We start from the raw sequence: 12,455 nt of genomic DNA, 5'->3' as shown, positions 1-12,455 counted from the left end.
AATCTATAATCCAAGGGAGTTTATGTTTACCTGAAACTGAAGCATGATTTGCTGAGGCATATGTACCTGAGTGAGCAAAAGCCGATGAAGAGGATGTACTGTTGGAAGGGTGGGCTGAAGAAACTGTAGCTTCCAGGTGATTTAGGAGCCTCCCATACTTCTCAAAGTCTAACTTCATTGCAGCCGACTACTCAATGGTTGATGTTTTTTCACTCTCCTTACTTCCCCCTTCAAGTACTATAGTAGCCTTAGCAGTCTTGAGTTTTCCCGCTTGACTGCCCTTCTTAGGATTGTTCTTAAACCTCTCAGGGAGTAGTTCAGGATGAAGTTTCCAGTAGGTGTGCTTGGTATGCCGTGGTTTCTTGCAATATTCACACACCTGCTTCCCCTTTACAGTAGGCCCCTTAGATTTCATTCCCGCATGTTCAAAGTGTTCTGTAGGTGGACTCTACAACTGAACTTGTTGTCTACTTTCTTCACTACTTATCATGGCATATGCCTGTGATAGAGTAACCTCATCTCTGGCCAAAATATTCTGTCTGATAATATCAAATTCAGGGTTGAGTCCAGTGAGAAAATCGAACACCCTATTTCTCTCCACCAACTTTCTGTACACTTCAACATCCTTTTTACTCTCCCATACGACAATTTCCATAACATCAATTTCTTGCCATAGGGATTTTAGTATAGAGTAGTAGATTGCTACACTCTTCTCCCCCTGTCTCAGGTTCTTCACATCACTTTTCAATTTGTATGCTCGGGCTACATTCAGTTTCTGTGAATAAGTCTCATTTACACTATCTCATATCTCCTTAGCAGAAGACATTCAGAGATAGTGCTGGCTTATATGAGGTTGCATAGAGTTAACTAACCATCCTATAATGGTATAGTTCTCTTGCATCCATCTCTCAAATTCATGATCTGTCTCTTCGGGTTTCACCTTATTGCTTGTGAGATACCCGAGTTTTCCTCTACTACAAACATAAATTTTTATAGACCGTGCTCAGGCAAGATAGTTCGTCCCATCTAGCTTAATCGTGGTAACACCAGTCAAAACGGAATCTACTGGAGTAGGTCCAAAAACTAGCACTTGCTTGAACTCACTTCCGTATGTCTCCATTAATCAAACAGAAATCAAAGAACTGAAATTTTAACTATGCAAACTTACTTGAAGTCAAACCAGAAATAGGGTGCTTGAAAAACTAGGGTTTTGCTCTGCCCAGCAGATGGAAGGAAGAGAGAAGATGGTGCCGCACCAACCAGACTGACCCAAACTCTTCCTAACCTGAACCGCCCTCCTTTAGCAGTCACAAGACACCTTCCAAGCATAGAGCGCCACACCCAAGCTTCACCTTTCCTGGTAACCTCGAAAATCTCTAGTTGGCTAGGGTTTCGGGCAGCAGCAAAACAACATCACTTCTTGGCAAAATTCGGCTAGAACTTAAATCTCCAAACCCTTCTACCAACTAGGCAAGTGATTCTCTATACTATAGAGAACCTATCTGTCCATACACTCTCTTGATTTTAGAGTGTACAGGAACGAAGAAAAAGAAGAAAGAAGAACTGTACCCGCTCTGATACCAAGATGTGAATCAGTCTTCTAATATCAGGTTTAAAATCAGTAATTAATAGTGCAAATCAGATATGAATAATAGTGCAAGAGCTGTGTATGTCGAAGAGAAGAGGTAGGAGAAGAATAAGTTGAATAATTCACCCTTCTCCTCTAACCCTATTTTATTAATCTCTAAAAATTAATGATGACAAGTATGCCCTTAAGTGGGCTGCTAGCTTGGCAATTACATAAAGAAAATAAAACAAGAACAAATAACAGGCCCATTAAGTAAGGCCCATCAATATAAAATAAAAGATGAAAATAAAGGATATCACACAAGCAGCTGTTAGGGCTCATTCGACCCAGTCTCTTTACATTAATGATATATTAGAAATGTTACAAGAACCCCAAAGAGAGGCACGAGGTGCAACCTCCCTTGAGTTTGAGTGTGAGTGTAAAAACTATGCCAAATACATTACAATGTTGCCTAGTATAGATGTTCCCTCAATACCCCCTATTTAGCAAGATGATCAGCCAAAGCATTCGTTGACCTTTTCACGCAAAGTGGGCTAATAGTCATGTTATTTGTTAACCAACTTGCCTTTTTTAGGTAATCCTTGTAGCACCAAATGACTGATTCTGGATCTGCTAACCAGCCCACAACAATCTTAGAATCTCCTTCAATTAGAAGATGCTCAACTCCTAAATGGTTTTCTATTTGAATGCCTTGTAGAGCCGTCAATAGTTCAGCTCTAACCGAGGCTCCTACTCCCACTGGATCAGAGTATAAAGCTAAGATGTTGCTGTCCTTATCTCTCAATACTCCTCCTATGCTTGAGGGGCCAGGGTTTCCTTGGCGCTTCTGTCAAAATTCAACTTTACCCAATTGTCAAGTGGTGGGGTCCAAGAGGAAATGATCTTTTTCCTTCCTAGAGGAGCAATTTGCCATTGCCATGGTTAAAAATGTCCTTAATTTCCCTAATATTTCCAGGGCATATTTCCATTTCCATGGGTAGCGACACGAAATTTTACTGGAATCGACATTTTTTCATTGAACACTACCAGAATTATGTGGAGTACAAGAGATAGTTTCCATGACATATTTCCATTTCCATTTCCATGGGTAGCAACATGAAAATTTACTAGAATCGACACATTCCCTAGTGAACACTACCGGTACTATGTGGAGTACAAGAGATAGTATTATAACATAAGTTGGTGACAATATTGTAGACATGTGAAGTAACGAGTTATTGTTGACCTAACTTACATGATGACCACTTCGAGCTAGCTCGATATTCATTTCAAACATGAAGTTTAATAGTAGTTTTTGTATGTGTAGTAGATTATTTAGTTGATCTATTACAACCACGTTTCTTAGCTCTGAATGGTTTACATTGGCAACTTCAAAACATATTCTTTTGTCTATAACCTTAGTTTCTTAGCTTTGTTTAGTGATTTGGAACAAGATAATAATTTAAAAGGGTGTGCCTATGCTTCTTTTATCATTTCATAAAAGATCATTCTATATTTTCCATATTTACAATGTTTCCACCATGCCTATAATTTTTATAATATTTTCATACGATATTTCCGACATTTTTCTGACATGTTTCTTATATTTGGATGGCCAACATTTCCACCGACGTTGACATTTTTAAACCTTGGCCACTGCTAACCAGTTCCTCCAAAGGTCATAAAAAGAAAACAACTGGGAAGAATCCAAAGTTTTTATCTAGTGAATTGCCCTTGTTAGGATACACTCTTTAATAAGTAAAAGACTTCATCCCTTTTCTTGGAAAATCCTTGCATTCCTTTCTTTCCCAAATTGTCCAAATTGCTGCATCTCTAATACATCTCCACATAATTCTCCCTCTTTTGTTGGGCCACACAAAAGTTGATGGATCAAATAGTAGGCCTATATTTGCAGGTTGGTTCCACCTACATCCCAACAAGGCAAAAATCCAAACCCAAATGGTTACAGCGAAATTGCAGGAAATTAGTAAGTGGAAGCAATCCTCACCATTTGCTTTGTAAAGAATACACCAATTAGGGGGTTAAGGATTGTGTTTTGATAAGGGCAATTCAGTGGCTGAAGACCTTAAGTCTTTTTGACACTTATTTTTTGATGATCATTGGAGGAGCTGGTTAGCAGTGGCTAATACATCTACCAAGAAGACTAGAATTATGGTGGAGTGGATACTGCCTTAGGATGATGATATTAAGCTGAACTTTGATGGGAGTAGCCAAGGTAACTCAGGATGTTTGGGCATAGGAGGAGTTCTGAGAAATGAGGACAGCAGCATCATATCTTTATTTTTAGGCCTTGTGGGATTAGGAGATTCTACAAGGTCTGAGTTACTAGTTGTTGTACAAGGAATCCAGGTTGCAAACCAGCTAGGGATAGCGCATTTGCTTATTGAAGGTGATTCTCAGGTGGTTGTGGGGTGGCTGCTGAATCCGGATTCTGTGGTCTGCGGCTATAGAGACCTCCTTAAAAAAGTTAAATGGATAATAATGAATATGACAGAGTCCAGTGGGTGGGCAATCAGCAAATGCAATGGATGATTCACTTTCTAAACAAGGGGTTTCTTGGGATTCTTTATTTTGGGCTACTTTATAATTCATGTTCCAGTGGAATTTGAGAATCTGTGATCAATGTTAAAGGAATGGTTGCATCCTGTGCCTCTCCTACTATTGCTTGTAACTCTTATCTGTTAGGGTGTTATGGGAGGGGGGTGGGCTACACCCGTTGTGTAGCCCCATGAAGCAAAAAAAAAAAGCCAAAAAAGAAAACAAAAAAAATTCATTCATAAAAAAAGCATATTCCCTTGATTGAAATCTGCAATATCTTGAGTCAACCTATAAACCCTTGCATTGCTCTTTCTTTGTCCATATTTGTCAGATAATTTTTCCCAAATTTTTTGTGTAGTAGGATAGTGCTGAACTATCCTAGCAATCTGAGGTGTCATAGAAGACGGCAGCCATGACATGACAAGTTCATTTTCCCTACACCAACTCCCATATGTGGGTGCCTCCAACATAGGTTTTTTGACCTGTTCATTGATATATCCCAATATTCCACAATTTGTAATGTGAAGTTTTGTTGAAATAGACCATTCCTTGAAGTTGTATTCATCCAATTCCAACCTAACATTTGTAAATGTAATTTGAAGGGTGGGAAAGCTAGGGTTCTCCATGTTGTAGAAACCCTCAGGGAGAAAATGGAGCAAGTAGCTGTGCTTCACAAATCCACAGAAAACTCAACTCTAGATGCAAGAGAAACAAGCCAAAACCAAGTGCTCTCTTTTGGTTAAACAAGAACCTACACAGAAACTTGAATCTCCCACTCATGTGATCTATAAAATTCTCATGAACTGTTCCTGATAACTGCTAGACCCGCCGTTTATAGGTCACTCTAGTAGTTCAAAGACTACTCAAAGCTTATCTATAAAACATAGTTGTCAAGGCGATGCCTAGGCTACAAGGCACCCTTGGAGGCTTGCCTCACCTAGTTGCCAAGCAGTTTTGTGCACTGGGTTATAAAATACTTTTATATTTTTAATTTTTTGACATTATAATTATAAAATAGACATTATTAAGCTAGAATATTTATTTTTTGTGTTTATATACTAATTTATTTTTATTATTTTCTTATTTTGTTAGGGTTTAATCAACATAAACATTGCTAACTGCTGTATTGAACCCATGGTTCAAAGTATCGATACACCTCTGTGTATTGGCAGAGGTGTATCGGTACTTATAACGATACTCCCCCTATATTTTTTTTTTATTTCTTTGGTTTTCATTTCATTTTTAAATATATATATTATTTAAAAAAATGGGTCCCCGAAAGCACTTGTAAACAGGTATTGGGACCCCAAAGATACAATACAATTCACCTGATATGGGGTGTATCGTATTGAAATTTTGATACTTGATTGAACGCTCAAAAATTTCAAAACCTGAACCAATAAGCAAGGGAAGAAATAAAATTTTGTTTAATCAACACATTTTCTTCTTCCACATCTTCTTCTACTTTTTCTTTTCTTCTTTCCTATAACAAAAGTAGGGGTTCAGCCCCTATTTTTTTTTGAATTTTTTTTCCTTTGTTCTTTTTCTTCTCATAAATTGTTGATTTTCTAGACTTAAACACGAAATTTATACTTCTCTTATGAAAATTATGAATAATTGTTAACGAAAGATGGTTATGAAACGTAGGGAACTACCCTAGGATATATGGTTTTACTTAAAAAAAATCCATCGTCTAAGCGACTGGGCGACAAGGCACCACCCTGTCCCCTAACCTCGCCTTGGCGCCTTGAAAACTATGCTATAAAATTCTCCTGAACTGTTCTTGGTTTCCCTGTACCTTTTCCAACAAATAAAGAAACCCTAAAAGGAGCTTCAGTAAACCACAAGCAGATCTAGGGTTTTTTACCAAGCTTCCCAACAGTAAAATAGGAGCACTTGACTGTTGGCAGGAACAGTCATATGGAATTTTAAGAGAAAAGAAGAGAAAAGAAGAGGAAGAACTGAAGAAGAACAAGAGAACAAAGAAAGGAGCAGCAGAACATAATCTGTCCAGCCCCAAAATGACATTTATATGGGAGATTTCAAAGATTAACATGAAAATACATAGCTTGCCCTCACTAGGAGGCAGCAAGATAACAGAGTACATAATAAGTAAGGCCCATATAAGCCATATAAATGAAATAAAACATAACAGGGACTAAATAGGCCAAAGCCCCACATCGTTTGGTCTTACAACAGCACCCCTAATAAGACCTCTAGAAATTCTTGTATTTCTTGTATTATATACATTGTAATCTTTGTACCTTTCTCGTTTGATAAAATCATTTTTGATCTATTAATTAATTTCTTATTCATTAATATTAAAATTCTCACTGACATTATTTTCATTTTTCTCAATAGTTGGTTTGCCAAATGCTGGACTACATGCTTAATCCATTCTAGGAATAAAAAGATGGCTCGTGATATTAGTTGGAAACACTGTACTATAGTGCAAGATGCAAAACGTGGAAGACGTGGAACTGTGCTTGTATGTAACTATTGTGGAAGAAGATACAATGGTGGTTCTGGGGTACATCATATAAAGTGCCACCTAGCAAGAATTGGCAAGGAAGCAAAACCCTGCCCAAATGTTCCTCCTCATGTTGAAGAGCTGATCAAGCGTGATCTTGGAGAAAATGTTCAAAGGAAGCGGAAACCACAACCTACTGCATCTGAGGATATACAGATAATGGACAGTTGTGATAATTCTACTAAAAGGAGCAGAAAAGTACATATAAAGCCCAAAATTTCTTTGTGTAGTTTAGAGTTATCAATGACCTTTTGTCCAAAGCATTTGAAATATAGCATCTTGAACTTCAAGCTAGGAACAAAATTAAATTAACTTTGAAGTTCAATATCCTTCCTGTTGTTCTTGGTTTTATCAATTCCATTAATTTTCACATACATTACATATTATTCATGTAATTAATTATGATTTTCTTTTCAGGATGACAGGACGAAAGAGCAATTTGAAATGCAAGACAGAACTGAAGAATTAGTTATGTTCCAGCCTACTCGTAGTGTGCATGGGAACAAAGAAGGATCCCAATTTGAAGAAGCCTCATCTCATGTGGTACAGGTTTTTCATTGAATTCCTAAAGATATTGTTAACTCTTTCTTGTCAACTTTCTTGTAGGGGAAGTATGCACTCTAGGTTACATTTGTAGTATTTGAGTTATGCCAAATTTTCATTGACATAATGTCATGATAGGGATGTTTGATAACAGCTGAAGCAGTGTTTTAGAAGTTCAAGGGTCATTTTGATCTCGAGGTGCAAGGCGCAAGGTGAGGCGCATGCCTTTTTGAAGCAAGGTGTACAAATGCAAAAAATGCTAAGTTCAAAAAAGTGCAAAATATTAAAAATATTAAACACAATAATAATTAAAAATATTAACTTAAGTTTAAAAAAATGTTTTAAAAAGACCTATAATCTCAAATGAAAGTAGATAAACATAACATTTCTATTAGTGTAGGGGTATTTCTGTCTTTATACTTATGTTGAGGTTGCTGATCTGTAATATTATAGTGGTGAGATTTCAGGTAGTCGTAGGGTAGGGTTTGTGGTGTAAAGTGTGCAGTCTTCAACAATAACAAGTGCTGAAACCAGTGTGATCAGTGTGCTCAAACAGTGTGCAGTGTGCCGAATTCAGTGATAACAAAATTCAGCAATGGGAGATAATAGTGATAGCAAATCTAATGTGATGATACCTACTGACTACCTGAATGTTCAAATGACCTCCATTAAACTGAATGGAGAGACTTATGTACTTTGGGCTAAATCTGTAGAAGTTTTTCTGAAAGCAAAGAAGAAGGTGAAACATATAAGGGAGGAGAAACCCTCCCCTGATTCTCATGAGTATGAAGATTGGGAATAAGAGGATGCACAGATTATCACATGGCTGTGGAATAGTACGGAACCCAAGATTAGTGTAAATTTCATGTTTCTTGACACTGCCAAAGATGTGCGGGACCATGCTAAGAAGTTGTGTTCTGGTAAAGACAATACAACCAAAGTATATCAGTTGTATCAGGAATACTTTGATCTGCAACAGAGCAATCAGAGTCTTGAGGAGTACTATGCTAGTATGAGAAACATCCGTAATGAGTTGAATGTTTATCATCCCTTCACTTCTGATGTCAAAATTCAGCAACAATAGAGAGAACAACTTGACGTGAGTTGATTTTTGGTGGGGCTGAAGTTTGAGTATGAACCAGTACGGGCTCAGATACTAGGAGGGTTGGCTCTCTCCCTTCTTTTGAAGATGTGTTTGCTCGATTTTGGAGGACTTCTATTAGATCTACTGAGAACTCTAATGTCTCAGGTAGATCAGCCTTTGTAGTGTCAAGGGGCCGTGGTGTTAGAGGTGGAGCTGAATCTGGCTGTGGTGGTAGCAGTGGTCCGGTATATGGCCGGAGTGGCGGTGGTGGACCTACATATAACCGTGGTAGTGGTCGTACTAGAGGTAGAAATTCAGGGGGAGCCCGTGGTAGAGGACGTGGCTCAGGTTCGAGGAGGTGTACTCGTGGTATAGATGGACATACCATTAATTATTGCTATGACTTGCATGGTCCACCCTCAACCTGGGCCAATCATGCCATGGCTAGTGACACCAGTTCCAATTCTAGACAAGAGAATCGTTCAGCTAATAAGATGCCTCTTACATCCACATATGGTTCTGGGAAGGAGATGGTGAGTGTTCAACGTGATGAGTATGAGATGTTTGTCCAATCCACATCTCAGCAGAACACAACTACTTTTGCACACTCAGGTATGGCTTGTTTGGCATTCACACCCAATCCCTGGATTATTGACTCTGGAGCCTCCGATCACATGACTGGAACTCCAGGTGTGTTTTCTTCCCTCTCCTATTGCTCAACATCACAATCTGTTACCCTTGCTAATGGTTCCACATCCTCCATTTCTGGTGTTGGTAATGTTGACCTGGACCCTGTATCCCTATCCTTAGTTTTGTATGTCCCTAAATTTCCGTTTAACCTTATGTCTGTTAGTAAGCTGACCAAGTCACTTAATTGTTCCATTACTTTTTACCATTCTATATGTGTTTTTCAGGATCTCAAGACGGGGATGAAGATTGGTGAAGGGCATAAAGTTGGTGGATTGTATTATCTTGACGGTGGTGGAAGAACATCAACTCTCTAATCATCTCTCTCTCCTCTCCAGTGGCATTGTTGATTTGGTCATCACTGAAAGTTTTGAAATCTTTGGTTCCTTTGGGAAACACCATCGTGTTCCCTTTAGTTCTAGAGTTGATAACCGTGCGTCGAGTCATTTTTCTTTGATTCACTTGGATGTTTGGGGTCCTTATAAAGTGATGTCATACAATAGATATAGATATTTTGTCATTTTTGTTGATGATTTTTCAAGGATGACGTGGTTTTATTTAATGAAAGAAAGAAGTGAATTGTTTACCATCTTCCAGAAATTTTATGCTGAGATTCGCAATCAATTTGATGTTCACATTAAATTTTTTTGTTCTGATAATGACCGTGAATATTTATCTTCATAATTTCAAGAATACTTGGACCAACATGACATTATACATTAGACCTCATGTACCTACACCCCACAACAAAATGGGGTGGCTGAGAGAAAGAATCATCATCTCTTGGAAACAGCCCGATCCATCATGTATCACATGAATGTTCCTAAACCCTTTTGGAGTGATGCAGTGCTTACTTCTTGCTTCTTGATTAATCGGATGCCCACGTCTATCCTTGATGGTCATTCCCCATTTACTACTGCGTTTCCCACGTTGTCTTCATTTCCTTTTTCTCCCTGGGTATTTGGGTGTGTCTGCTTGGTCCATAATCTGGGCCCCGGGAACGACAAGTTAGATGCACGATCCCTTAAGTGCATCTTCCTTGGCTATTCTCGGACCCAGAAAGGGTATAAGTGTTACCATCCTAGTTCTCGACGTTCATTTGTGTGTGCTGATGTTACATTCTTTGAGTCTACTCTGTTTTTCTTGGGGTCTGGTGATGCTTCTTCCTCCTCATCACCTCCCCATCTTCCACTTCCAGTTGTTGATTTTGTTCCCTTGTTCTAGCCGTGACCAAGTCCTTGCTTCTGGTGCCACCTCCTGTTGAATGCCCACCTATTCGTCAAGTGTATATGCATCGCCCACGTGTACCGGCTGCTACTCCTCCGGCTCCATCATCGTTGATAAATTCGGCAGTTGTCTCCTCACCAGCCTCGAACCTAGTATCTGAACATGATCTTCCCATTGCCTTGCGGAAAGGTAAACACACTTGCACCCTTCATCCTATTTCTACTCATGTTTCACTCACTCACCTTTCTGCTTCCCATCGCCGGTTTATTTATTTGTAATCCTCAGTTTTTGTTCCTAAGGATGTTCAGGAAGCCCTTGCCTCTCTAGGGTGGTGCCGTGCAATGGAAGAAGAGCTCTCAACTCTACTTCATAATTATACTTGGGAACTCACCGCTCTTTCTCTTGGGAAGTAGGCTGTCGGTTGTAAGTGGGTTTATACTGTTAAGTATTTGTCCGATGGTAGTGTTGAGCACCTGAAAGCTCCATTGGTTGCAAAACAGTACTCCCAAACTTATGGTATTGACTACACATAGACCTTCTCCCTAGTTGCTAAGATAGGGTCGATTTGTGTTGTGATCTCTCTTGCAACTATGTATGATTGGCCCCTATATCAGCTTGATATAAAAAATGCCTTTTTGCATGGTGATTTGCTCGAGGTCTACATGGAGCAACACCAGGGTTTGTTGCTCAGGGGGAGGATGGTAAGGTATGCAGACACAAGAAGGCTATATATGGGCTTAAACAGTCTCCTTGAGCATGGTTTGGTAGGTTCAGTGAGGTGGTAAAGAAGTTTAGTATGAAACAGTGCCAAGTTGATCATTCTGTCTTCAGTAATGACTCTCCGACAGGAAAAATACTATTGGTGGTGTATGTAGATGATATTGTTATTACCGGGAATAATAAAATGGGCATTGACATGTTGAAAACTTTTTTACAGGAACATTTTCAAACAAAGGACCTTGGTAAATTGAAATATTTCTTGGGGATAGAAGTAGCAAGGTCTAAGCACGGTATTAATTTGTGTCAGAGGAAATATGTGTTTGATTTGTTGGAGGAAACATGTTTGTTAGGTGCTAAACCACCTAAAACACATATGGAAACAAATACTAAGCTGAGCAGTGATATGGGTGAAGTGTTTGTAGACCCTGGCAGATACTGACGACTTGTAGGTAAACTAAACTACCTAACCATTACTTGGCCATATATTTCATTTGTGGTTAGTGTGGTAAGTCAGTTCATGCAGAAACCTCTGGTTCCTCATTGGAATGCGGTTCTAAGAATTGTGAGGTATTTAAAAGGGGCCCCTAGTCGTGGTTTGATATACAAAAGTGATAGAACACTTGAAATAGAAGGGTATACTGATGCTGACTGGGTTGGTTCTATGTCTGATAGGCGGTCTACAACAGGTTATTGCACTTTTCTGGGGGGTAATCTGGTGACATGGAAAAGTAAGAAGTAGACAGTCGTGGCAAGAAGCAGTGTAGAGGCAGAATATAGAGCTATGGCATGTACTGCTTGTGAATTAGTGTGGCTAAGGAACCTTCTACAAGAGATGGGATACAACATTAATACTCCAATGAAGCTCTATTGTGACAATTAGGCTGCAATTCATATTTCTTCTAATATAGTGTTTAATGAAAGAACCAAGCACATAGAGGTTGACTGTCACTTTGTGAGAGAGAAGGTGCTGAATGGAGTGATAGACACTGCATGCGTTAATACGGGGAACCAGTGGGCAGACTTATTTACAAAAGGGTTGAGTCGGGGAAGAGTGGACTACATATGTAACAAGCTGGGATTATATGATATACCTACCAGTTTGAGGGGGAGTGTTAGTGTAGGGGTATTTCTGTCTTTATACTTATGTTGAGGTTGCTGATTTGTAATATTATATTAGAAGTAGTGTCCCTCACTTAAATAAGGGCACATGTGTCTTTTCCATTCTATTAATAATATAAAAACATGTTTGGCCGAATGGGGGAGTGATTTTTACCCTAATTCGAACCAGACTTTTCTTCTCTCTTTTTCTCCTTTTTTCTCTCTCTCTCTCTCTCTCTCTCTCTCTCTCTTTCTTCCCTCTTTCTTCCTCTTTCTTCTTGACTGTTATCAGACTAACAAGACTCAAAGGCTGGCTGAATTCCAACAATTTCAAACATATTTGAAATGAAAATTTATAAATAAAATCATGCATAACATATACACATATTCAAGCATGTATACTATTAATCTCTATTTTCTGATGTTAAACATTGTGTTTA

The 12,455-nt window shown here is 38.8% G+C and overlaps 1 protein-coding gene and 1 long non-coding RNA gene across 13 annotated transcripts in view; both read left to right on the top strand.

The window, feature by feature from the left end:
• The window catches only part of LOC148864726 (uncharacterized), a 76,246-nt gene that overhangs the window by 10,163 nt on the left and 53,628 nt on the right, over positions 1 to 12,455 (top strand). For 7 of the 12 annotated variants that reach the window (XM_088976871.1, XM_088976875.1, XM_088976879.1 and 4 more), the window contains 2 exons: positions 6,488 to 6,854; positions 7,074 to 7,199. In XM_088976871.1, coding sequence (XP_088832997.1) covers positions 6,540 to 6,854; positions 7,074 to 7,199 — 441 coding nt within the window. In that variant the 5' untranslated portion in view covers positions 6,488 to 6,539. Of the gene's footprint in view, positions 1 to 6,487; positions 6,855 to 7,073; positions 7,206 to 12,455 lie in introns of all 12 variants that reach the window. The other 5 variants (XM_088976877.1, XM_088976870.1, XM_088976874.1 and 2 more) reach the window with 1 other exon arrangement.
• On the top strand, positions 7,653 to 9,594 carry LOC148864727 (uncharacterized). Its single transcript, XR_016109674.1, has 2 exons — positions 7,653 to 8,973; positions 9,198 to 9,594. It is a non-coding gene; the product is annotated as an uncharacterized LOC148864727 (long non-coding RNA).

The sequence above is a fragment of the Nelumbo lutea genome, chromosome 3 (assembly GCF_056320005.1).
Source record: "Nelumbo lutea isolate HS-2025 chromosome 3, American lotus-T2T, whole genome shotgun sequence".
Taxonomy (NCBI): Eukaryota; Viridiplantae; Streptophyta; class Magnoliopsida; order Proteales; family Nelumbonaceae; genus Nelumbo; species Nelumbo lutea.
Note: the sequence above shows the minus strand (reverse complement) of the source record. Positions and strands in the feature narration are given on the sequence as shown.